General features: G+C 66.2%; 1 protein-coding gene across 1 annotated transcript in view; it reads left to right on the top strand.

Moving 5' to 3' along the window:
- Window positions 1–22,567, top strand: part of MYO15B (myosin XVB) — a gene marked incomplete at its 5' end in the record, with an annotated part of 29,302 nt that overhangs the window by 6,226 nt on the left and 509 nt on the right. The window contains 51 exons of the mRNA XM_084862312.1: window positions 552–647; window positions 892–1,023; window positions 2,565–2,690; window positions 4,781–4,858; window positions 5,078–5,193; window positions 5,275–5,320; window positions 5,479–5,603; window positions 5,988–6,105; window positions 6,308–6,471; window positions 7,511–7,604; window positions 8,209–8,262; window positions 8,468–8,525; window positions 8,769–8,899; window positions 9,720–9,815; window positions 9,912–10,147; window positions 10,430–10,608; window positions 10,870–10,942; window positions 11,382–11,543; window positions 11,763–11,863; window positions 11,962–12,038; window positions 12,138–12,222; window positions 12,606–12,704; window positions 12,834–12,943; window positions 13,030–13,203; window positions 13,388–13,490; window positions 13,611–13,703; window positions 13,789–14,041; window positions 14,115–14,205; window positions 14,330–14,549; window positions 15,026–15,138; window positions 15,322–15,381; window positions 15,844–15,919; window positions 16,009–16,127; window positions 16,298–16,416; window positions 16,817–16,958; window positions 17,165–17,276; window positions 17,423–17,553; window positions 17,881–18,032; window positions 18,159–18,219; window positions 18,307–18,379; window positions 18,747–18,823; window positions 19,950–20,026; window positions 20,106–20,221; window positions 20,308–20,402; window positions 20,510–20,587; window positions 20,676–20,772; window positions 21,182–21,327; window positions 21,438–21,553; window positions 21,828–21,961; window positions 22,147–22,280; window positions 22,383–22,523. Of these exons, the coding sequence (XP_084718438.1) occupies window positions 552–647; window positions 892–1,023; window positions 2,565–2,690; window positions 4,781–4,858; window positions 5,078–5,193; window positions 5,275–5,320; window positions 5,479–5,603; window positions 5,988–6,105; window positions 6,308–6,471; window positions 7,511–7,604; window positions 8,209–8,262; window positions 8,468–8,525; window positions 8,769–8,899; window positions 9,720–9,815; window positions 9,912–10,147; window positions 10,430–10,608; window positions 10,870–10,942; window positions 11,382–11,543; window positions 11,763–11,863; window positions 11,962–12,038; window positions 12,138–12,222; window positions 12,606–12,704; window positions 12,834–12,943; window positions 13,030–13,203; window positions 13,388–13,490; window positions 13,611–13,703; window positions 13,789–14,041; window positions 14,115–14,205; window positions 14,330–14,549; window positions 15,026–15,138; window positions 15,322–15,381; window positions 15,844–15,919; window positions 16,009–16,127; window positions 16,298–16,416; window positions 16,817–16,958; window positions 17,165–17,276; window positions 17,423–17,553; window positions 17,881–18,032; window positions 18,159–18,219; window positions 18,307–18,379; window positions 18,747–18,823; window positions 19,950–20,026; window positions 20,106–20,221; window positions 20,308–20,402; window positions 20,510–20,587; window positions 20,676–20,772; window positions 21,182–21,327; window positions 21,438–21,553; window positions 21,828–21,961; window positions 22,147–22,280; window positions 22,383–22,523 (5,859 nt within the window). The remainder of the gene's footprint in view (window positions 1–551; window positions 648–891; window positions 1,024–2,564; window positions 2,691–4,780; window positions 4,859–5,077; window positions 5,194–5,274; window positions 5,321–5,478; window positions 5,604–5,987; window positions 6,106–6,307; window positions 6,472–7,510; window positions 7,605–8,208; window positions 8,263–8,467; window positions 8,526–8,768; window positions 8,900–9,719; window positions 9,816–9,911; window positions 10,148–10,429; window positions 10,609–10,869; window positions 10,943–11,381; window positions 11,544–11,762; window positions 11,864–11,961; window positions 12,039–12,137; window positions 12,223–12,605; window positions 12,705–12,833; window positions 12,944–13,029; window positions 13,204–13,387; window positions 13,491–13,610; window positions 13,704–13,788; window positions 14,042–14,114; window positions 14,206–14,329; window positions 14,550–15,025; window positions 15,139–15,321; window positions 15,382–15,843; window positions 15,920–16,008; window positions 16,128–16,297; window positions 16,417–16,816; window positions 16,959–17,164; window positions 17,277–17,422; window positions 17,554–17,880; window positions 18,033–18,158; window positions 18,220–18,306; window positions 18,380–18,746; window positions 18,824–19,949; window positions 20,027–20,105; window positions 20,222–20,307; window positions 20,403–20,509; window positions 20,588–20,675; window positions 20,773–21,181; window positions 21,328–21,437; window positions 21,554–21,827; window positions 21,962–22,146; window positions 22,281–22,382; window positions 22,524–22,567) is intronic.

Here is a 22,567-nt window from a genome sequence, read left to right as displayed (position 1 = left end):
CAATTTGTCCCGCCTCCCACGGCGTTTTAAAAATGTCCTGATTGGGACTTTTTTTAAAACGCCCCGGGACGCGAGACAAATTGTTCGAAATCGGGATGTCTGGTCACCTTAGTTTAAGAATGTGTCAAAGCCCTCTATCCAAAGCTACAGGAAGTGGGGGCTGTGCTGGGGGGCACCAGGAAGGAGTCTGTAATCCCCTACAGGAGCAACATGCAAAGGCTTCTGGAGGCAGCAGCCTGGAGCCCTGCTGATGAGGGTGTGGGATTCTGAGAGCCAGCAGGCTAGGTGGTAGGCAAAGGAGTCTTCCAGACCACAGGTGTCCGTGGCTCATGCTGAGGCAGAGGGCAGGGGTGGAACCCTAGGGGGAGGCCTGACTGTGCCTTGTGCACCTGACCCTATAGGATGCACCGTTAGCCCCGGGGCACCGCTCCGCCCTGCATGCTGGGAGGATGCAGGCAGCCTGTGGGAGGGGGATGAAGGGCACCAGGCCTGTGTGCCCACCCCCCACCCCTGCCTGGTGGGTGCCCACCTCACTGCCCATGTGCCCCCAGGCGCTGCGGGTGAACGGCCTAGAGCAACTGTGCAGCAACCTCGCCAGCGAGCGCCTGCAGCTCTTCGCCAGCTGGATGCTGCTGGCCCAGGAGGAGGTGAGGGACCAGGGCATGGACAGGGCCGGGGGACACTCAGAACGGAGGCCACCTCTGCTGCAGGGAGGGCACGGCGCCGAGAGCTCTACCCCAAAGCCCGCTTGCTTGCTGTGGGCTGCCTCGGTCCTTCTGAACCTCCGTTTTCTCATCTGTAAAATGGGAAGGCCCTCCCTGCTCCGGCTCAGATGAGGTCGCCCGTGAATGTGGGTGGCTCCATAAACGGCCAGATGCTGGCTGTTCCCAGGAGGAGTGTCGGCGAGAGCTGCTGCCCTGGGTGCCCATCCCCCAGCCTCCGAGGGAATCCTGCCTGGACCTCCTGGTAGACCAGCCCCTGAGCCTGCTGCGTATCCTGGATGCCCAGACGTGGCTGTCCCAGGTGAGCCCCCTGTGGCAGGACAAGGAAGGGAGGAGCACTAAGGAGATGGGTCCAGAGACACCACTCACACCTTCAGTACAGCTTGGGAAAGCAGTGGCCAAACTGGGTTCAAACCCTGTGCTGGGTGACCGTGAGCAGGAGGTCTGACCTCTCTGAGGGTCCCCGAGTCCTCGCTGCAGAAGGGAGGCCATCATGCCTGAGGGGCACGGAGGAGGGGACTGAGCAGCGCCCCCCGGAGGTGAGCAAATGCTGCCTGCCTTCCACCGCCCGGCCTCCGCTCCCTGCTGCTCCCGGGCTGCTGCCTTACAGGTGGCCACCCTGAGTCCATGGCAGTGGCATTGCATATTTACTCACTGACTCTCCCGGGGTATCTGGGCCCGCCCCTGGAGGGTTTCAGCCCCGTCTCAGCGCCTGGCACATGGTTCAGGGGCACTGAATACTAAGTGGATGAATATCTGTGCCAGGATAAAAAGGTGAGCAAAATACGCAGCCCCTCCCTTAGAGTCCGCAGCGTAGCAGGAGAGAGGTGTTGACATGCACAGAGCACGCACACCGCACGGTAAGCCACGCCTGCGTGGCGCGGTGCACGGATGTGCAGTGTGGGCCTCCTCTGCATGTGAGGCCATGGAAGCTAATTGCACCACGACCCGGATATAAGGTGGCACCTTCCCGTTTCCCACTTCATCAGAGGCTGAAGATAATGGTGAAAAACATTATTATTATTATTATTATTATAAAACTCCAACGTGATAGTATTTCATTGATCGATATAATCTTAATATAAAAGTATTCACATGTAGCCCTGGCCGGTGTGGCTCGATTGGAGTGTCATTCTGTACATCAAAAGGTCCCGGGTTCAATCCCTGGTCAAGGCACGTACCAGGCTGCAGATTCAATCCCCGATCAGGGTGCAGAGGGAAGGCAACCAGAGGATTTTCTCTCTCACATCAATGTTTCTCTCCCTCCCTCCCCCTTCCTCTCTGAAATCAATAAAAATATATTAAAAAAATAAAAAGACTGCCGAAACCAGTTTGGCTCAGTGGATAGAGTGTTGGCCTGCGGACCGAAGAGTCCCAGGTTCGATTCCAGTCAAGGGCATGTGCCTTGGTTGCAGGCGCATCCCCGGGGGGGGGGGGGGTGTGTGCAGGAGGCAGCTGGTCGATGTTTCTCTCTCATCGATGTTTCTAGCTCTCTATCCCTCTCCCTTCCTCTCTGTGAAAAATCAATAGAATATATTTTTAAAAAATAAAAAGGCTGATGTAGAAACACCTGCAGCGGGAGTGCCCGCTGCACCGGTCTTAAAGGCCCCGTGCCTTTGAATGGTCGGTGTTTGGTGACAGAGGCGTTTCCGGGTCTCAAACAGCACTTTGTTGTCCAAACAGTTCCTGGGAAAGAGGGAGGCGCCCTTCCCAGGTCACAGGGACTCGGGTTGGCAGCGACTCCTATCGGGGCGTCTGGGGAAGACGCAGAGCCGCCTCGGTGCATGGGGCACGGGCACAGGGCAGGGCGGCAGGGCCTGAGGGAGCCATCTCTCTTGTCAGGCCACCGACCACACCTTCCTGCAGAAGTGCCACTATCACCATGGCGACCACCCCTGCTACGCCAAGCCCCAGCTGCCCCTGCCCATCTTCACCGTGCGGCACTACGCAGGGGCCGTCACCTACCAGGTATCGGGGCGCCGGGGGGCCCTGGGACCTGGTGTTTCCCTTCGGAGCTGAGGCACCTGGCAGGTGACAGGAGCGGGGAGGGGAGGCCCCCTCCAGGGCGTGGCCATCTTTGGTTGTAGAGGAAAAAACACAGACTACCCCAACACTAACACAAACAAGAAACAAAAGGAGTATGTCAATTATACCTCCAAAAAAAATCACAGCAGAAAGAGAGAAAGACAGAAACACATGGCGATTGAATGGAAATATAGTATAAAACTGTAGCATTGACGGTCACAAAGATTTAAAAGCGGAGGGACAGTCCAGCTGGTGTGGCTCAGTAGCTGAGTGTCAACCTCTGACCCGGAGGCCATGGTTTGATTCCCAGTCAGGGCACATGCTGGTTCCAGGCTGGTTGTATATAAAGGAGCCGGGCACATGACCCAGGTGGCCTTAAAAATGTCACAAACTATTCATTACATCGATTTTACCATTTTAACCACTTTTTAAAAATGTGTTTATTGATTTCAGAGAGGAAGGGAGAGGGAGAGGGAGAGAGAGAAACATCAATGATGAGAGAGAATCATTGATTGGTTGCCTCCTGCACAACCCCTGCTGGGGATCGAGCCCGCTACCCAGGCACGAGCTCTTGACCAGAATCGAACCCAGGAACCTTCAGTCCTCAGGCCGACGCTCTATCCACTGGGCCAAACCTGCTAGGGCCATTTTAACCATTTTTTAAAAAAAATATCTTTATAAAAAAATATTTTATTGATATTTTACAGAGAGGAAGAGAGAGGGATAAAGAGTTAGAAACATCGATGAGAGAGAATCATCAACCAGCTGCCTCTTGCACACCCCCTACTGGGGATGTGCCCGCAACCAAGGTACATGCCCTTGACCAGAATTGAACCCGGGACCTTTCAGTCCGGAGGCCGACGCTCTATCCACTGAGCCAAACCGGTCTCGGCCCATCTTAACCGTTTTTAAGGGTCTGATTCAGTGTCCACCTTCAGCTGAGGATGGGCACGGGAGTGGCTGCTGCCTTCTTGGCTGCTGTGACTAGAGCTGCTGTGGACACGGTGTGTGAGCATCTGCTCAGTCTCTGCCCTCTGTCCTCGGGTCTCTCCCCACACCAGGATGGCTGGCCTTACGGTGGCTCTGTGTGCCGAGGTCCGAGGAGCCACCGGATGGCTTTCCTCGGCGGCTGCACCGTTTTAATTCCCACCGGCGGGTAGGAGGGTTCTGATTTCCCCACGGCCTTGCCAAAATGTGTTATTTTCCATTTAAAACATTGTAGCCGTCCTCGTTGGGTGTGAAACTGTATCTCAGTCGGGCTGTTTGCATAGCTTCGGAGAAATGTCTGCCCGAGGCCTTTGCCCGTTTTTTTGTTTGTTTGTTTGTTTGTTTTTTAAAATATATTTTATTGATGTTTTACAGAGAGGAAGGGAGAGAGATAGAGAGCCAGAAAAGTCGATGAGAGAGAAACATCGATCAGCTGCCTCTTGCACACCCCCCACTGGGGATGTGCCCGCAACCAAGGTACATGCCCCTGACCGGAATCGAACCTGGGACCCTTCAGTCCGCAGACCGACACTCTACCACTGAGCCACACCGGGTTCGGCTGGCCTTTGCTTGTTTTGAATGGTTGAGTTGTAGTCCATCCCTTATCGGCTCTGCAGTATTTCCTCCCGTCCTGTGGGCGGTCTCTGCTCCCTGACTAGTGGGTTTTGACACACAGACGTTTGTAGTTGTGCTGACATCGAATTGAACTACTTCTTTCTTTTGCTGTCTGTGCGCTCAGTGTTGTGTTCAGGAAATCGTTGCCAAGTCCAATGTCATGACGCTTCCTCCCTGTTTTCTTCTTCGCGTTTTGCAGTCCCTGGTCTCCCGCCGAGGTCTTTGATCTGTGCGTTTGGAGTTAACTTTCGTGCCTGGTGTCCGATAAGAGTCCAGTTTATTGCTTTGCATGTGGGTTTCCAGGGTTCCCGGCACAGCCAGCGAACGAGACAAAGGCGGCCTTTAACGCCGAGGGGAGAGGCAGAACGTTTGGCAAAGGGGCGGCCTCCACACCCTTGGCTTCCCCCGCGTCCCCGCCTTGTCGTTTGCAGGTTCACAAATTTTTAAACAGAAACCGGGATCACCTTGACCCTGCTGTGGTAGAAATGCTTGCCCAGAGCCAGCTCCAGGTGCCCCTGCCAGCCCTCCGGCCCTGCCCCTCCGCACTCTGCCCCCCCCCCCCGCCCTTCTTGCATGGACACGCTTGCTCAAGGGGCTGGCCCTCCAGGCCCTGGCACCGTGGGCAGTGGCCTGAGCTTGCCAGGGTCTGGGTGCCGTGGGCTGGTCCACCCTAGCTCCCCCAGGCGGGGGCGGGCTGGGCTGTGGACGACCTTCCTCTCTCCCCACAGCTGGTGGGCAGCCTGTTCCAGGAGGCAGAGCCCCCGGGCGGGGGCGGGCTGGGCAAGCCCACCCTGGCCTCGCGGTTCCAGCAGTCCCTGGGGGACCTCCTGGCCAGGCTGGGCAGGTGAGAGCGGCGCCCCAGAACCAGCGGCGGGCGGTGGCTAGGAGCCTGATCTGTACCTCAGGGCCCCCTCTCACCCCTCAGGAGCCGCATCTACTTCATCCAGTGCCTCACCCCCAACCCCGGGAAGGTGAGCTCCCCCCTCCGCTCCTGGCCCAGCCCAGAGCCCTCCCGCTGCCCCTGCCCTGCCCTTCTCACCCCTCCCCTCAACGGGCCCCGCCCTACATCCCTCCCCCCCCCCAATGTAAGCCCCTGACTCCTCCTCTTGTTGGCTCTGTCCGGCCGCAGCTCCCAGGCCTCTTTGATGTGGGACACGTGGCCGAGCAGCTGCGCCAGGCGGGCGTCCTGGAGGCCGTTGGCGCCCGCAGCGCCCACTTCCCCGTGCGCCTGCCCTTCCAGGCCTTCCTGGCCAGGTAGGGCTCCAGGGTGGGGGCGGCCGGGGCACACAGGAAGGCCCCCCGGTGGCTGGTCCACCTGGGGTTCCCTCCCCGTGGGGTGCACCGCGCTCCCAGGGACCTCTGGCCCGGCAGCCGGCCCTTCCTCCTGTCACTCTTCTCTCTCCTCCTCTCCCGCCATCGCTCTCTCCTTTTCCTCTTCACTGTCCGTCCTCCCTCCGCGCCTGCGGGGGCTCACCTGCCCCTCCTCCTTTCAGCAACCCTCTCCCAGGCGCCCAGCACGTAGTAGGTGCTTTCCAAATCATCGTTGAGTGTCTTAGCGGCCGAATGGACACCATGAGGCTCGGGTGTCCAACCACTGTGGCTGCGCCTGCTCCGACCTTGGCCCTGTCCTCCCGGCAGGTTCCGGACCCTGGGGGCCGGGGAGCAGGGAGAGCCCTCCGACCAGGAGAGGTGTGGCGCCATCCTGAGCCGGGTGCTGGGGCCCGAGTCGCCCCTCTGTCACCTCGGAACCACCCAGGTGGGGGTGTGCCGAGGGGCAGCCTGGCTAGGAAGGGAGAGGAGGGTTTGGGGATATGCCCAGGGTTTGGGGGTCCTTCTGGGCGGCCGGGAGATGGGCTGGGCTGGCTGGCAGGTGTCCTGGGCAGCTCGGGAGAGGAGACCTCTGGCTGGAGGGAGGAGGCACCCCCGCCTGGCCTGCCCCAGCGCCCCCTCTGGCCCAGGTCCTGCTGCAGGAGCCCGGCTGGCAGCAGCTGGAGCAGCACCGGGCCCAGCGGCGAGCCCAGGCCCTGCTCATCCTGCACCGGGGGCTGCGGGCCTGCATCTCCCGCCAGCGCCTCCGCCTCCTGCCCCGGCTGCAGGCTCGCGTGCGGGGGCTCCAGGCCAGGTCTGCAGGGGTGGGGCCTTGGGGCTTTTCAAGGTGGTGGGGCAGGGTGGAGACACGTAAGGTCTCAAGGCCAGCCCAGTGCCCCGTCCCATCAGCACTGGGCTCTCCTTACAGCATCCCTGCCCTTAGCCGTTGTCTCTGCTTGAAGACCCCAGTCACAGGACACTCAGGGTCTGGCGAGGCCACCCAGCCTGCAGTCTTTTTTTTTTTTTTTTTAAATATATTTTATTGATTTTTTACAGAGAGGAAGGGAGAGGGATAGAGAGCTAGAAACGTTGATGAGAAAGAAACATCGACCAGCTGCCTCCTGCACACCCCACACCGGAGATGTGCCCGCAACCAAAGTACATGCCCTTGACCGGAATCGAACCTGGGACCCTTGAGTTTGCAGGCCAACGCTCTACCACTGAGCCAAACCCGTTAGGCTACGGTTAGCTTTTTGAGGAGCCGCCAAACTGTTTTGCAAAGTGGCTGCCGCATTTTATCTTCCCATCAGCGGTGTAAGAGGGTTCTCATTTCCCTACCTGACAATACTCCTTTTCCTTTTTCTTTTTAAAACAATGACAGCCCTGCCCGGGGGTGTGAACGGGCCTCTCTGGGTGGGGACAGGAGACTGCGGTGTGGTTTGCATTTCCCTGAGACTCGTGGTGTGAGCTCCTTTCATGTGCTTGTGGGCCATTGGTGTGTTTTCTTTGGACAAATGCGTATTTAAGTCCTGTCTGCTTTTTAATTGGGTTATTTGTCTTTTTGTTGTTGAGTTTGGGGAATTTTTTTTAAATATATATTTTTATTGATTTCAGAGAGGAAGGGAGAGGGAGAGAGAGAGAGAATCATTGATTGGCTGCCTCCTGCACGCCCCACACTGGGGATCGAGCCCCCAGCCCGAGTCGATCCATGACCTCCTGGTTCCTAGGTCGATGCTCAGCCCCTGAGCCACACCGGCCGGGCGCCTCGGGTCAGTTCTTACCTGCTTGTCTTGGCGGGGAGGGTCCAGGAACCGGGTGTGAGCTTGGGCTCCCCGCCCTTTCCCGGCTCCCAGGAAGCGGTACCTCCTGCGCCGGGCGGCCCTGGGACAGCTGAACGCCGTGCTGCTGGCGGCGCGGCCCCTGCTCCGGAGGAGGCGGAGGCTGCAGGTGAGGCGGCCTGGCCCCGGCGGCTCAGGCAGAAGCCAGGCACCGGTGCCGCCCTCCGAGCCCAGCCTCGCAAGGTCAAGGCCTCAGGGCATGGCCGGCTGAGCTCTTCCCACCTCTGTCTGCCTGGCCAGGGCGGGCGGGGGCCTCGGGAAGCCATTTGCCTTCCAACATCCCTGCCCCCGGCCCAGGGCCCCGGCCGCGGCCCCTCCCTGCCCGACGCGTCTCCCCATCCCCTCGGACCCTCCTGGGGCCCACCTGCTCCCCTCTCTCGTCTGATGACTCCTAGTTGAGGCCATAAAGCAGCTCAAAGGTCAGTGCCCAGACACTGCCCACTCCCGGCCGCTCCCTGGCTGGACTTTGCCCCCGAGACCATTCCTTCCTGTCTTCCTGCCCTCCCACCTGCTCCTCTGCCCTGACAGCCGGGCAGGGACGCTCACTCAGGCGGGTGAGGGCTCCGGGGAGCTGGGCGCAGGCAGCTCCGGGTCTGTGCTTGCTCCTCTGTCCGAGTTGGGGCCCCCAGGGGGGCAGGCGGCGGGGCCGCTGAACTGCCTGGCTGGGGAGGGCCCTCTGGGGACATCAGCTCCTCCTGCGTCTCCCCTGGCAGCTCGGGCACTGGTGTGGCTGGCACGGCGGGTCCCCCGGGAGCGGGCCAAGCATGGTAGGTGGCCTGGGAGCTGAGGGTGTTGCCGGTTATGGACCCGGTGAAGCGGGCGCGGCGGAGGGGGCATATGGGCTGGGAGGGAGCTGTCCCTCAGGGGCATATGTGTGCGCCCAGGGTCTCGGGAGGGGAAGCCATGGACCTGGGGGAGGACGGGCACCGGGGCCGGGCCCCTTCCTCACCCCGGGTCCCCGCCCTCCGGCAGGAGCTGGCGCGCCTGGAAATCCCGGCCGAGCTGGCCGTCCTGCTGAGGAAGGAGGAAGGTGAGTCCTGCCTGGTGGGCGTCCCTCTGCCTGTGACCCCCCCCAGCCCCTCCGTTCTGTGAGGGTCTGTCCCTGTGGCCTGTGGCCTCTCCCTCTGCTGCCCCAGGCCCCTGCGCGCCCCGTCCGGCCGGATCCCTCTGCGCGGGGCCCGGGGCCCAGGGTGATGGTGAGGGCTGGCGGCGGTGCCAGAGCCGGCGCCTGACCCCGCACCTCTGGCCGCCTCCCGGCGCCGTCGGTCCCCAGGCCGCCAGCACACGCTGGCCCAGAGCATCACCGAGGCCAAGCCCCCCGAGGTTCCCGCGCGGCCCAGCCTGACGCTGCCGCCCGACATCGACCGCTTCCCCTTCTCCAGCTTCATCGCCACCGGCTTCCAGGTGGGCCTCCGGCCGCAGCCCTCCCCGGCGGGTCCCACAGGCCCCCGGTGGAAGCCCCTGCCAGGCAGCGGCTGGCTGTCCATCCCTGTCCCCACCCAGCCCCTCCCTCCCCGCCTGGGCTGTGGACACAGCTGTCTTCCCCGGAAAACAGTCCCTGAGCCGCAGTGACTCACTGGCCCGTGTTGTTCCTCTGAAGCCACACCTGGTCCACCTGTGCCCGGCGGCCGGTGCGTGTTAAAGCGTGTGTCACGGCCAGGCCGCGGTCCGGCTGCAGTGCGTGCTCCAGAGCCGCACACGGAATAGAGCCTCGGTTTGCAGGAACCGCAGCAGGGGGCGGCGATGGCTGTATTTGCGCCAGAACTAGGAAGCAGGACGAGAGAGGGAGGCCAAGAGGCCAGCCGGCTGTGCCTGGCGGAGGATCTCCAGGGCGGTTTTTATTTTCTCTTTTTCTGTGTTTTCTGAGGTTCCCGTGTGCGTGGACACCAATATTCTCATCAGAACAAGCAATTAAGCCTCATTTTAAATATGTTTGTATTGATGTCAGAGAGGAAGGGAGAGGGAGTGAGAGAAGCATCGGTGATGAGAGGGAATCATGGATCGGCTGCCTCCTGCACGCCCCACACTGGGGATCGAGCCCGCAACCTGGGCCTGTGCCCTGACCCGGAATCAAACTGTGACCTCCTGGTTCCTAGGTCGATGCTCAACCACGTTAGCCAGGCTGAGCTGCACTTTAAAGATGGTCTTCCATGCCAGTCTGTCCTGGCTCCAGCAGGCCAGGGGGGCAACTGCTCAGGCTCTGGGTCGCCCTCCTTCCTTGCAGGAGCCATCTCTGCCCACGCCCGGGCAGCTGCTGGACAAGCCCCTGACCCGGCTGGATGGGGAGAACCCTCAGCATGCCCTGGACATCAACAAGGTGGTGAGTGACACCCGGGAGCTGGGGGGGACAGGGCAGCCCGCGCCCCCTGCGGGCTGGGACCCCGGAGCCCACACCCCGCCCTCGCCTGGCCTGCAGATGCTGCGGCTCCTGGGGGATGAGTCCCTGCCGGCCTGGCAGGAGCAGACCATGGGCGCCTACCTGGTGCGGCAGGGCCAGCGCCGGCCGGGCCTGCGGGACGAGCTCTTCAGCCAGCTCGTGGCCCAGCTCTGGCACAGCCCCAGCGAGCAGCAGAGCCTGCGCGGCTGGGCCCTCATGGCCGTCCTGCTCAGCGCCTTCCCCCCGACGCCCGCCCTGCAGAAGCCGCTGCTCAAGTAAGAGGCCCAGAACCAGGGGCACAGGTGGAGGCTGGGGCAGGGGTCAGGTGGAGGCTGGGGCAGGGGTCAGGTGGAGGCTGGGGGGTCAGGTGGAGGCTGGGGGGTCAGGTGGAGGCTGGGGAGGCGTCAGTGGAGGCTTGGGGGGTCAGGTGGAGGCCGGTAAGGAGGCACAGGTGGAGGCCGGGGGAGGGTCAGGTAGAGGCTGGTGAGGGGGCACAGGTGGAGGCTGGTGGGGAGGTCAGCGGCCGCCCCACCCCCAGCCTTGGGCTGTCCCCACAGATTTGTGTCGGACCACGCCCCCAGCGGCATGGCAGCACTGTGCCAGCACAAGCTGCTGGTGGCCCTGGAGCAGGCCTGGCTAGCCCCTGAGACCACCCGCGCCCACCCCCCCACTCAGCTCGAGTGGACGGCCGGACGGCGCCGGGGCCGCATGGTGCTGGACGTCTTCACGCTCAACGGTGATGCCGCCCGCGGGGAGCCAGCTGCCCCTCCGGCCCCGGACCCTCCCCGCCCCCCTCCCCCCCCCCCCCCCCCGAGATCCTGCTCCCCCTCCTGCTGCTTCCGGACCCCCTGGGGACAGCCTCCCCCTCCCCCTGCCGCCCCCAGATCCTGCTCCCCCTCCTGCTGCTTCCGGACCCCCTGGGGTCAGCTCCCCCTCCCCGCCCCCCGCCAGGCGAACACGGCCGTCTCTCACTCCGGTCCCACCCCTCGTCCCGCAGACGAGTGCCTCTCGGCAGAGGTGGAGTCCTGGACGACGGGGGAGCAGCTCGCGGGGTGGATTCTGCAGAGCAGGTGCGGGGGCGGGGGCGGGGGCGCCTGGGCTGGGAGGGTGCAGCCAACACCGAGCCAACACCGTGGTCCCGTCCTCCTCAGGAGCCCCCATCCTCCCAGCCACTCTCCCGCCAAGCACCTCCTGCCGCTGCCCCGGCCCAGGGCAGAGCCTGCACCCATGGGGCTGGCGGGGGCGGGTGGTGGGGGTGGGGGTGGTGGTGAGCGGACAGGATCCAGAGCACATAGGGAACAGGTTCCAATCGAATAGGTGAATGAAGGAACCTGTTCGTCAGAGCCGACAAGTGGGAGGGTTGTGAGGTGCAACCTGTGCGCAAACCGGAGTCTTCCCCCAGGTCCTGTCCCCTCCGCCCCTCACCCGTGGCCCCCTCAGGCCCTGGCCCTTCCGGGATGTCCCCTGCCCGGCTGACCGCACCCCTAATGCACACCTCTGTCCATCCAGAGGCCTGGAGGGGCCCCCCCGTGGCTGGTCCGTGTCACTGCACTCCGGGGACTCCTGGCAGGACCTGGCTGGCTGCGACTTCGTGCTGGACCTGATCGGCCAGACCGAGGACCCGGGGGACCCTGCTGACCCCCACAGCTACCCTATTGCCCCCCGGAGCGTGTAGGTGCTGCCCCAGCACCTGTCCCCGGCCTGCTCCTGTCCCTCCCCTGACCCCACTGCGTCACCCTGGTGGTTACAGGGGCTGCCAGACCCAGTCCCCCCGACCTCCGACCCCCACAAGCCTCTTCCCCCTCCACTGGGACAACCCCCCCCCAGCAGCTTCGATACCTCGCCTCCGCCTGGCACTGCCCGCAGCCAGGTGCCCACTCTCTCCCGCAGAGCTGAGGACATCCCTCCCGCCCCTGACGTCCAGGCCCCCTCCCTGTCCGCATGCCCCCCTCCAGGTCCAGCCCCAGCGCTGCCCAGCAGGGGCCACACAGGTGAGGCTGGGGTGGGCACACTGAGGTTGGCAGAGCTGGGATGGGGGTGGAGGGAGCCCATGCCCAGGCGGTGACCCTGCCCCCCTCCGGCTCCACAGGTGGGCCCCGGGCCCCAGGGAGCCTGGACAGCTACCTGGACCACATCTTCGAGCCAGTCCTCTCCCCGGGCCTCAGCGTGAGTGTCCTGCACACAAACTCCACCCTGCCCCTGCCCCTCCCATCTCTCCCAGGGCTCCAGCTCTGACCCTATGACCTGTGATCTTTGTCCCTTCAGGATCTGGAGCAAGCCAGGGCCCTGAGCAGCCGCATGAAGGGCGGGGGCGGCATCGGGCCCATGCAGCAAGGAAGCTACCCTATGGGTGAGTCGGGGGCGGAGCGGCCCAGGCGAGCATGGCCTAGGGCAGTGGTCGGCCAACCGCGGCTCGAGAGCCACAGGCGGCTCTTTGGCCCCCTGAGTGTGGCTCTTCCACAAAACACCACGGCCTGGGTGAGTCTATTTTGAAGAAGTGGCGTTAGAAGAAGTTTAAATTTAGAAAATTTGGCTCTCCAAAGAAATGTCAGTGGTTGTCCTGTTGACATTTGGCTCTGTGGGCTGATGAGTTTGCCGACCCCTGGCCTAGGACCCTGGATCTGGGGTGAGAGCTCCAGCCGGCACCCTGGGCCTGAACTCTTGGCCTGGAGCTGGAGGGAGGTGGTCCAGGGGCCCAGCTAGGGACCAACCTGGGAGGGCCCATTCCCTCAGTGTACCCAGGGATGATGCAGATGCCTGGATACCAGCCAGCTATGATGCCTGCTCCCATGCCCATGATGCCGGCCGTGGGCCCAGTCCCTGCCATGCCAGGTAAGGCTGGGCTGGGGCACCGGGTCTGGAGGAGGGAGGGTCCTGCCAGAGGCCCAGAGGGCACTGTGGGCAGAGGGCTTCCAGCTTGGCCCCGGTGCTCACCTGCCCCGCCCACCTGCCACCCTGCAGCCATGATGGTGCCACCGCAGCCGCAGCCACAGCCGCTACTCCCCAGCGTGGACGCCAGGCAGCTGGCAGCCCAGCAGCAGAGCTTCATCAACCAGCAGGCGCTGCTCCTGGTGAGGGCGGGCGGGGCCCCGGGATGCCCGGCGGGGAGGCCCGTGGGCAGGGCCGGCCAGCTCTCACCTGGTCCATCCTCCCTCAGGCCCAGCAGATGACTGCCCAGGCCATGTCCCTGTCCCTGGAGCAGCAGACTCGCCAGCGCCAACGCCAGGCCCCGGCAACCTCAGCCGTGGCCCCGAAGCCCAAGCAGCCCCCGGCCGCCCGGAAAGAGCCGGAGCCGGAGCCGGAGCCAGAGCCAGAGCCGGAGCCGGTGGGTGTCTGCCTGAGGGTGTGAGGGAAGGGCGGAGACCGGGAGGCAATCCCCAGAGGGGCCGCGGGGCTGAACGGGCAGGGGAGCAGGAAGATCCAGAAAAAGGTCCCAGGGGTTTGAGGGGTTCACCGTGAGAGGGACAACTTGGCTGGCAGGGCTGTTCCCTCACTGCCCCTTCCTGACCCCCCAGGAGACCCCGCAGGAGACCCCCCAGGAGACCCCGCAGGAGGCCCTGCAGGACGAGGAGAGGCGCAGGAGCTTCCAGCAGAAGAGGGACTATTTCCAGAAGATGGGTGAGGGCCTCGGGGTGGCAGCCCCGCCCCAGCCCGGCCAGGGGCCAGCGGAGTCTGTGTGGCCCGTCCAGGGCATGGATGGGCGGCCGGGCGGAGGGTGACGGCCATCGGCACTTGCAGGGCAGCAGCAGATCAAGGTGAAGGTGGCGAAGCCTCCGGCCAAGGTGCAGATCCCCCGCGGGGCGGGGCCGGAAGAGGAGGAGCCCGGTGCAGGTGGCAGGGAGACGGGCGGGGCCCGGGGCGGGGGTCGCCGGCTCTGCGGGTTTGCACTGGGTCTCACGTGTTTCCTCCTCGGCAGCGCCATCCGCGCCTCCCGCCCGGGTAGTGAAGAAGCCCCCGGCACCAGCACCGGGTGGGGCCCAAGCCGTCCGGAAGGCGGAGGCAGAGCCGGCCCGGGAGGCGAAGCTGGCCGGGGAGCCGGGGCCGGGGCCGGAGGGTGCTGCGGGGCCTGGCTCGGAGCCCCCGAGGCAGCCCAGCAGGGAGATCCGTAACATCATCCGCATGTACCAGAGCCGCCCGGGCCCCGTGCCCGTGCCCGTGCAGCCAGCCAGGTGGGCGGGCCGCGGCCGGCGCTGCCCCTCCCGGGGAGAGGCCTGCGGACCCCTGACCTTTCCCTTCCCTCAGGAAGCCCCCCCAAAGTTTCCTGAAGAAAAACAACCCCAAGGACGAGGCTCTGGCTAAGCTGGGGATCAGCAGTGACCAGCTGCCCCCCCAGGTGAGGCCCGTCCCATCCCATCGGGGTGCGGCTGCTCTGCTCAGGGGTCCGAGGCTCTCAGGGGCCCACGTGGCCTTCTCCCCAGACCCAGCTTGTGTGGTGAGCGCCCCCTGTGCCCCCGCAGCCGCTGTCCCCCAGCCCCGAGAAGGGCCCTCCGCCCGCTGTGGCCGCCCGGCCCAAGGCCACTCCCCGGATGAAGACCTCCAGCACGATCCGGGAGAAGCAGGGGCCCCTCCAGGAGCTGTTTGGCCATAACCCACCCACTGCCCAGGCACCCGCACCCCCACCAGTGCCCCCACTGCCTCCACCGGGGGCCCCGGGGACCCCTTCGGCCGAGCCCCGCGGTAAGCAGCCCAGGACCCCGTGCGGTGGGCCTCCTTGGCCGGAGGGGTGGCGGGGGCCGGGTTCCCTGCGGCCTCTGGGCGCGCCTGGCTGGCTGAGGTCAGCTGCTCTGGCTTCTGGACTTTGGAGCCCCAGCTTCCACGTTCCTGCCCAGGGCAGGGCCCGGCACCCCTAGGACCCGACTGGCCCGGAGGGACAGTCACACACAGGGTGTTGTCCTCCACGCAGAGCTGGCAGCTCTGTCAGAAATTAATGGCCCTGCTGAGGTCTAGGACTGGGGGAAAGTCTGAGGCAGGAGATGGGGCTGGGGGCGTGGCCATGCGGCGGGGGCGTGGCCATGCGAGGGGATGGGCGGGGCTAGGGATGGGGGCGTGGCCTGGGCCAAGGGGCGGGGCCTGGGCCGAGGGTCTTCCCTTCCCCAGCCCGTCATTCAGGCTCTGGCCGCTCCTCACCGGTGCTCCCGCACCTCCTCCGCCAGGCTCCCCGGGGGCCATGGGAGACCAGGGGGTCAGCACCCAGCTCCTCGTGCCCTCCGGCAGCGTGTGCTTCTCCTACACCAGTGCGCCCTGGAGGCTGTTCCTGCGCAAGGAGGTGGGCATGAGGGCTGGGAGGGGGGCAGGCTGTGCGGGACCCGCTGGGAACCCCAGTATCTGCTCCTCATGCACAAACACCTCGGGGAGGGGATTTTCTGTCTGTCCTGGCAGGCAGGGGCGGCGGGGGGCGTGAAGGGGCTGCAGGGACGCCATGCCACCCTCGCTCTGTGCCCTCCTCCAGGTCTTCTACCCCCGCGAGAGCTTCAGCCACCCCTACAACCTGCGGCTCCTCTGTGAGCAGGTGAGGGCACACCCACACCTGGGCGGTGCCACCCCTCCCCGTGGGAGGGCAGGGTAACAGCCCGCACTGGGGGGCACTTGTGTGGTTCGAGCCCCACCTCCTCTACGTAAGCCTCACCCCTGTGAGGGGGGACCCATGAGGATAAGGGAGTGTACACAGCGCCCAGCAGGCTCCCACACACAGGAGGGCTCGCTGGTGTGGTTCCTTGGCCGCCTCTGGGTGCTCCCAGTGCCATGCTGTCCCCGGTCTCCATAGCCTCCCCCAGGGGTGCTGCTCCAGGGCGGCGACTCCGCTGGCCAAGGAGCGGCTGGCGCTGGGGGTCAGGCGGGGCTCTGGGTGGTCGAGCCCTGGGCTTGAAGCCCCATGTTTCTCCTGCCCCGTCTCCGCCCGGGCTCCCCATCTCCGGGGTGTGTGGGGGGCACTGGCCTCGGCACCTGGTGGTGACCGCCGGCTCTGCCCCAGATCCTGAGGGACACCTTTTCCGAGTCCTGCACCCGGATCTCCCCGGACGAGCGGTGCAGAATGAAAGACCTGCTGGGTAGGTCCGGGAGCCTGGAGGCAGGGGGCGGGGTGCTGGGGCTCGCTCTGCGGGAGCCTCAGGACAGGCCGGGCCGTCCCTGCCCGCAGGCGACCTGGAGGTGGGCCTGGACTCGCTGGGCGCCGCCGAGGACAACGTCAAGAAGCGCATCGTGGTGGCCGCCAGGGACAACTGGGCCAGCTACTTCTCCCGCCTCTTCCCCGTCTCCGTGAGTGCGCGGGAGGGCCCGGGGCACGGCTGGGCTTCTGCGCAGGGATGGGAATCGGGGATGGGGTGGGGTGGGGTGGGGTGGGGTGTGGTGGGCCCCAGAGGAAGCATAACAGCATCGTGGATGTGGGGGGGACCCAGCAGCCTGTCTGTGACCCCCTTTCTGGGCAGGGCGACAGTGGCAGCAACGTGCAGCTGCTGGGGGTGTCCCACCGGGGCCTGAGGCTGCTCAAGTGGGCCCGCGGCCCGGGCATCTGCCTCCAACAGCTGAAGACTCTCTGCTCCTACAGGTGGGCTGGGCTGGGAGGGGGCGGGGCTGGCAGGGGCGGGGCTGGCAGGGGGCGGGGCTGGCAGGGGTGGGGCTGGCAGGGGCTGGGCTGGCAGGGGGCTGGGCTGGCAGGGGGCTGGGCTGGCAGGGGGCTGGGCTGGCAGGGGGCTGGGCTGACAGGGGGCTGGGAGGGGGCTGGGCTGGGAGGGGCTGGGCTTGGAGGGGGCGGGGCTGGGAGGGGCTGGGCTGGCAGGGGGCTGGGAGGGGCTGGGCTGGGAGGGGCTGGGCTTGGAGGGGGCTGGGCTGGCAGGGGGCTGGGCTGGCAGGGGGCTGGGCTGGCAGGGGGCTGGGAGGGGGCGGGGCTGGCAGGGGGCTGGGGGGGACAAGAGGGCCCCCAGCTCATGCCCGCACCCCGTGCACAGCTTCGCCGAGGTGCTGGGCGTGGAGTGCCGGGGCGGCTCCACGCTGGAGCTGACGCTGAAGGCCGAGCAGCTGGTGCTGCGCTCGGCCCGGGCAGGTGCCATCCGGGCCATGATCGAGCTCTTCCTGAGTGAGCTCAAGAAGGCAAGTGCGCGGAGAGGGCCGTCTGGGTTGGCTGGTCTCGGGCTGTGAGCCAGGCTCCCCCTGCTTCCTGGGTGGGGGTGGGTCCCTGAGACTCTGGGGTGCTGAGGTGGGAATGGGCCGATAGAGGGCGAGCAGGTAGGGCGGCAGGTCAGGGGTCACAGGCAGGCTGGCCGCTCACCCTCGGCCACGCCCCCCCCTGCCGGCAGGACTCCGGCTACGTGATCGCCTTGCGAAGCTACATCACCGATGACCGCAGCCTCCTCAGCTTCCAGCGCGGGGACCTCATCAAGCTGCTGCCGGCCATCGATCTGGAGCCAGGTCTCTCCAGGGGCAAGCAGGGCGCTGACGAGGGAGGGTGGCGCGGGGAGGGGGGTGAGGGCCGGGGGCAGCGGGGAAGGGGGGGAGAGACGGCTCTGAGGACGGAGGGGCAGGTGGGTAAGGCGCGGTCCCTGCGTGCCTTCCAGGCTGGCAGTTCGGCTCTGCCGGGGGCCGCTCCGGGCTCTTCCCCGTGGACATGGTGCAGCCGGCGGCTGCCCCAGACTTCTCGCTGCTGCGCAGAGAGCCGAGCCCGGCGCAGCGGGAGAGGGCGCTGGAGGTGAGGGAGTAGACGCTGAGGGCTCGATGGCCCCAGAGCAGTGAGGATCGCCCTGCCCCCGCTTCCCAATGCCTCCTCATCTCCGCAGCGGGACTGGGAGCTCCCTGCGGGCCGGCCGGACTGAGCGCCCTGCCCCCCCACACACACACGGGTCCCCGGTGCTGCCCTAGAAGATGCTCAATAAAAAGCTCTTGACTCTCCTGACTCTGGTGTGCTCACTGCAGCTGCTCTCCTGCTCCTCCGGGTGGGGCGGGGCCGGGTGGGGCTGGGGAGGGGTCTCCAGAGAGGCCAGGTCTCGGGGTGGCACCAGGTCTCCTGTGCTCCCAGGTCCCCGCCAAACGCCAGAGCCAGGCACTCAGTGACAACTCGGAGGCCAGCAGCCTGCCCCTCTCCGGGGTCTCGGCCTCGCTGTCCGGTGTCTCCCACAGCTACACCATGCAGGACTTTGCCTTGAAATACTTCCGGAAGCCCCAGACCCTGTGAGTGCCCTGAGCCACCTACCCGCCTGTCCCCCGCTCCTGTGAAGGGGGCTCAGGGCCGCCAGGCCACAGCCTGGGGCGGGCGGACGGGCCGAGCAAGCAGGCTGTGCTCTCTCTGCCCCTCAGGCTGGCCCAGGCAGGTGGAGACGCCCAGAAAGCCATGGCCAGCCTGGTGCAGTACTCCAAGGTAGGGGGCCGCGGGGGAGTCGGCCAGTGGACCTGCCCCCTGGGTCTCAGAGACCCCAGACCCACGGCCCCGCCTCTCTGCCTGCAGGCCCCCATCCGGGAGTCGCTCATCAGCCTCAGTGACGAGGACTTGAACAGGCGGGCTGTGGACAGCTTCCAGGGTGAGTGGCCGGCCTGGGCCCATGTCCGTGGTGCCTTCTCCTATGAGCTCGCCCCTGCAGGGTGGCTCAGGGGCGACTCCTGTACCCCGGCGGCCTCCACCCACTTCCACTCCTGCCCGAGAGGCTGCGGGTTGTGTCGATTCTGGGCTGGAAGGCCGTGGGGGTGCACCGTGGGGGGCTGCGGGCACCCACAGAATCTCTGAGCTTGTCTCCCCATCGGGAAAGCGGCGTCTGCCACCTTTCCTGGCTCACACACATTGTGAGAGCGAGGCATCCGATGGGGGGGAGGCCCCGTGTGGGGACGCGTGGGCCAGGGCCAGGGCCAGCCAGGCCCCGCCCGGCTCCCACCTTCTCATCCCGCCTGCAGTCCTGATGCAGTTTATGGGGGACCAGCCGAAGCCCCGGGGCAAGGACGAGATCGAGCTGCTCTATGAGCTGCTGAAGGTAAGCGAGGGCTGTGCGCGCTGGAACTGGGGAGACACCCTCGGTCACTGTCCATTCAAATCATCCTCGGTGTTTACTGAGCACCTACTGTATGCTGGGGGTATGGCAGCGAGCCGTACGACTAAGGCCCCGCAGAGCTGACGACCCAGGAGGAGGAGCCAGGTGCAATGTGTCAGGGGCTGAGTGCCGTGGGGACGCAGGGGAGGGGCTGGCACATGGGCAGAGGGAGGGAGGCCTGTGGGCACCGGGGCAGCGCATTGGGCAGAGGGAGGGGCCGGGTGACCTCCTGGTGGGAGGGTGAGCTCAGCACCAGCAAGGCCAGCCTGGCTGCAGCCAGTGGGCGAGGGGCAAGTGGAGGATGCGGCCCTGGGACGGACAGTGGGTCCAGGTCACGGCAGGCCTTGCAGGCCATTGTCAGGACTTGGATTTTGAGAGAGAGAGAGAGAGAGAGAGAGAAAGAGAGAGAGAGAGAGAGAGAGAGAGAGAACCGCAATGGAGGGTTTTAAGGGGGGATGTAGCTTGTGTTTGCTGGGTAGCTCCAGCTGTGGCGCTCTTCTGGGGGCCTAAGGGCAAAGGAGGTGATTACGGTGATGCCAGTTGAGAGGCGGTGCCAGCGGGGGCTGAGAGGTGGCAGCAGGGAGCGGAGCTCCGAGCACGGGGTTCCAGGAATTGCATGTGGGGTGTGGGAGGGGCCCGGGAGGCCGCAGGCCCTGGCCGATTGATCAGGAAGCCGGGGAGGGGCGGGCCTGAGCTGCTGGAGGAATCTGAAGGGCAGGTGAGGTCTGAAGTGTGAGCAGGAGGCAGGCACAGTCACCAGCAGAGGGGAGCCGTGAGAGCATCCGGGAGGAGCGCACTGCGGCCCTTAGAGGTCAAGAGGCAAATAAGAGGGACAGAGAAGGCGGAGGGCGGGCCGGGCACGGCCGGAAGCGGGCGGAGACAGTGACTGGAGTGACAGTAGTGCAGACACCATTAAACCGAGTGAGATGACAGAGATGACCACCAACTGGGCTGACACCCCCATTGACCCCCAGCCTCTAGCCATCCGCCCCCACGCCACCCCTCCCTCCACTGCGCTCCGCCCGCCCCTGGCTCCCTCTCCCTGCCACCTGCCCTCTCTGTGCCGTAGCTGTGCCGGGAGAAGGAGAACCTCAGGGATGAGATTTACTGCCAGGCCGTCAAGCAGGTCACGGGACACCCCCGGCCGTGAGTGTTGGGTGCAGGGTGGGCGGCGGGCAGCCCGCCGTGTGGCCCGACAGCCCGAGCCCAGGCTCTGTGCCCGCAGGGAGTTCTGTGCTCGAGGCTGGAGCCTCCTCAGCCTCCTCACCGGCTTCCTCCCCCCGTCCGCCACGCTGATGCCCTACGTGACCCAGTTTCTGCAGGACGCGGGCAGGAGCCAAGGTGCCCGTGGGAGGGGTCCGGGCTGGGGCTGGGCAGCGTGGGGAGGGGTCGGAAGAGGCTGCTCACCACAGCCCGGTCCTCTGCAGAGCTGGCCCGCACCTGCCAGGAGCACCTCCAGCGCACGGTGAAATTCGGGGGGCGCCGGCGGCTGCTGCCCCCCGGGGAAATGAAGGCGTTCCTGGTACAGGGTTGGGGGGTGCAGGCGGCGGGCGTTCTGGGTCTCCCTCGGGGGCTGGGGGGAGCCAGGGCCTTGGTCCGGGGAGGACTGACCTGTCACGTGCCTCGCAGCAAGGGAAAATGGCCCGCCAGCTCCTGATCTACCTGCCCGGAGGCGTGGGCTACAAGACCAACATCGGCACCTTCACCGTGAGCGCCCCGGAGGGGCTCGGGGGAGGGGGGAGCTGCGGGCATCCGGCCCGGCCCGGCCCCCGTCACGCCCTGTCCGCGTGCCCAGGTGGCAGCAGAGGTGCTGGAGGAGCTGTGTGGGAAGATGGGCGTCACAGAACCCGAGGAGGTCCAGGAATTCGCCCTGTTTCTCATCAAAGGAGAAGGTGAGCGGCGGGGAGGACGGCAGGCTGCCCTCAGGGGGGCGCCCCTGCCCAGTCCCCCTCTGCGCCCCTGGGGGAGGCGGTTCCCACCCTGCGGCTGGCGGGGGGGGGGGGGGGGGCACGGGCGGGGCCTGGGCCGCAGGGGGCGGGGCCTGGGCAGCAGGGGTGAGCGGGGCCTGGGCAGCAGGGGGCGGGGCCTGGGCAGCAGGGGTGAGCGGGGCCTGGGCAGCAGGGGGCGGGGCCTGGGCAGCAGGGGGCAGGGCCTGGGCCGCAGGGGTGAGCGGGGCCTGGGCATCAGGGGGCAGGGCCTGGGCCGCAGGGGTGAGCGGGGCCTGGGCCGCAGGGGGCGGGGCCTGGGCCGCAGGGGGCGGGGCCTGGGCAGCAGGGCGGTGAACCCGAGCTCCGCCTGCAGGGGAGCTGGTGCGGCCGCTGGGGCCCGGGGAGTACCTCAACAACGTGCTGGCCGCCCCGGACACCAGCCTGCACAGCCGGCGGCTCGGCTGGGAGACGCGCCTGCACTTCGATAACCCCACCTACATCGGCACCCGCTACAGCCCCGTGCGCGGGCGGGCCTTCCGCGCCTCCCCACCTCCCACAAGGAGAAGGGACGGTGGCAGGACTGTGGGCGGCTTTAGGGCACAGCTGCCCGCACTGCGCTCTGCCCTCAGGTGCAGCGAGACTACCTGCAGGGGAAGCTGTTGGTCAGCGCCCAGGCAGACGCCCAGGTCGCCAGGCTGGCTGCCCTACAGCACGTCAGCAGGCCCCACGGGGCGCCCCCCTCAGAGTGAGTGTGCACCCCCCCCCACCTCCTGTCACTCCCCTGTCCCTCCTGGGGCTGAGGCCCGCCGCAGCATCCACCCCAAGGGCCTCGCCTCAGCCCACCCTCCGAGGTCAAGGCCACCTGACTGGTACCCTCCCGGGCCCTAACCAGATGGGGCTGGACCAGTGCAGGCCCTGTCCTCCCCAGCCCAGCTCGTGGGCAGGGACACCCACAGCAGCCACTGGTTCACTCATTCGGCACCGGCTGTGTGCCAGCTTGACCCACCGCTGTGTCCCAGGCAAGACCTGCTGGCGTACCTGCCGAGGCCGCTGCAGGGCCAGGTGAACATGGCCGCCCTCCGGGGCCTGGTGGACCAGGAGCTGAGCCAGCTGCAGGGACACAGCGCCCAGGAAGCTCAGATCGGCTTCATCGGTGCGTGTGGGGCCGGGGGCAGCTGGGGAGGAGGCAGGAGGTGGAGGCCCGGGAGGGAGGAGGGGAGGATGGAGGGGCCGAGAAAGCTGCTCCACCTTCCCTGTCCCTCACTCCCCCGGGGGCCAAGGAGGGCAGGTCCCCAGGGGCCAGCACCCCCATCTTCCGTCTCACCCCTGCACCCTCAGAGGCGGCCAGCGAGCTGCCCCTCTTCAGCTACACCGTCTACGTGGTGCTGCGAGCGAGCGACCCGACGCTGCCCAGACCCAGCCTCCTGGGGCTGAACCGCCAGCACCTCGTCCTCATGGACCCCAGCTCCCAGGTGGGCGGGCTCCGCTCCTGTGCAGGCCGGGCACCGGGGCCGTTCCCCTCCCCCCACCCGCACTGCCCCCGTGAGAGGGTCACGCCTGCCCCTCTGCCCCAGACGCCCTGCCGCTCCATCGCCCTGCGGGACCTGCACCGGCTGCACCTGCTGAGCCCCCTGGAGGGGGACAGGCCCCCGGGCCTGGAGCTCAACTACGGCGCCGTGGACAACCCCCAGACCGTCTGGTTCGAGCTGCCGCAGGTGAGTGGCGGGGCCTCTGACCACTGGGAGGCTGGCACGCCCGG

The sequence above is a fragment of the Pipistrellus hanaki genome (genome assembly GCF_964339955.1).
Source record: "Pipistrellus hanaki genome assembly, chromosome: 16".
Classification (NCBI taxonomy): Eukaryota; Metazoa; Chordata; class Mammalia; order Chiroptera; family Vespertilionidae; genus Pipistrellus; species Pipistrellus hanaki.
Note: the sequence above shows the minus strand (reverse complement) of the source record. Positions and strands in the feature narration are given on the sequence as shown.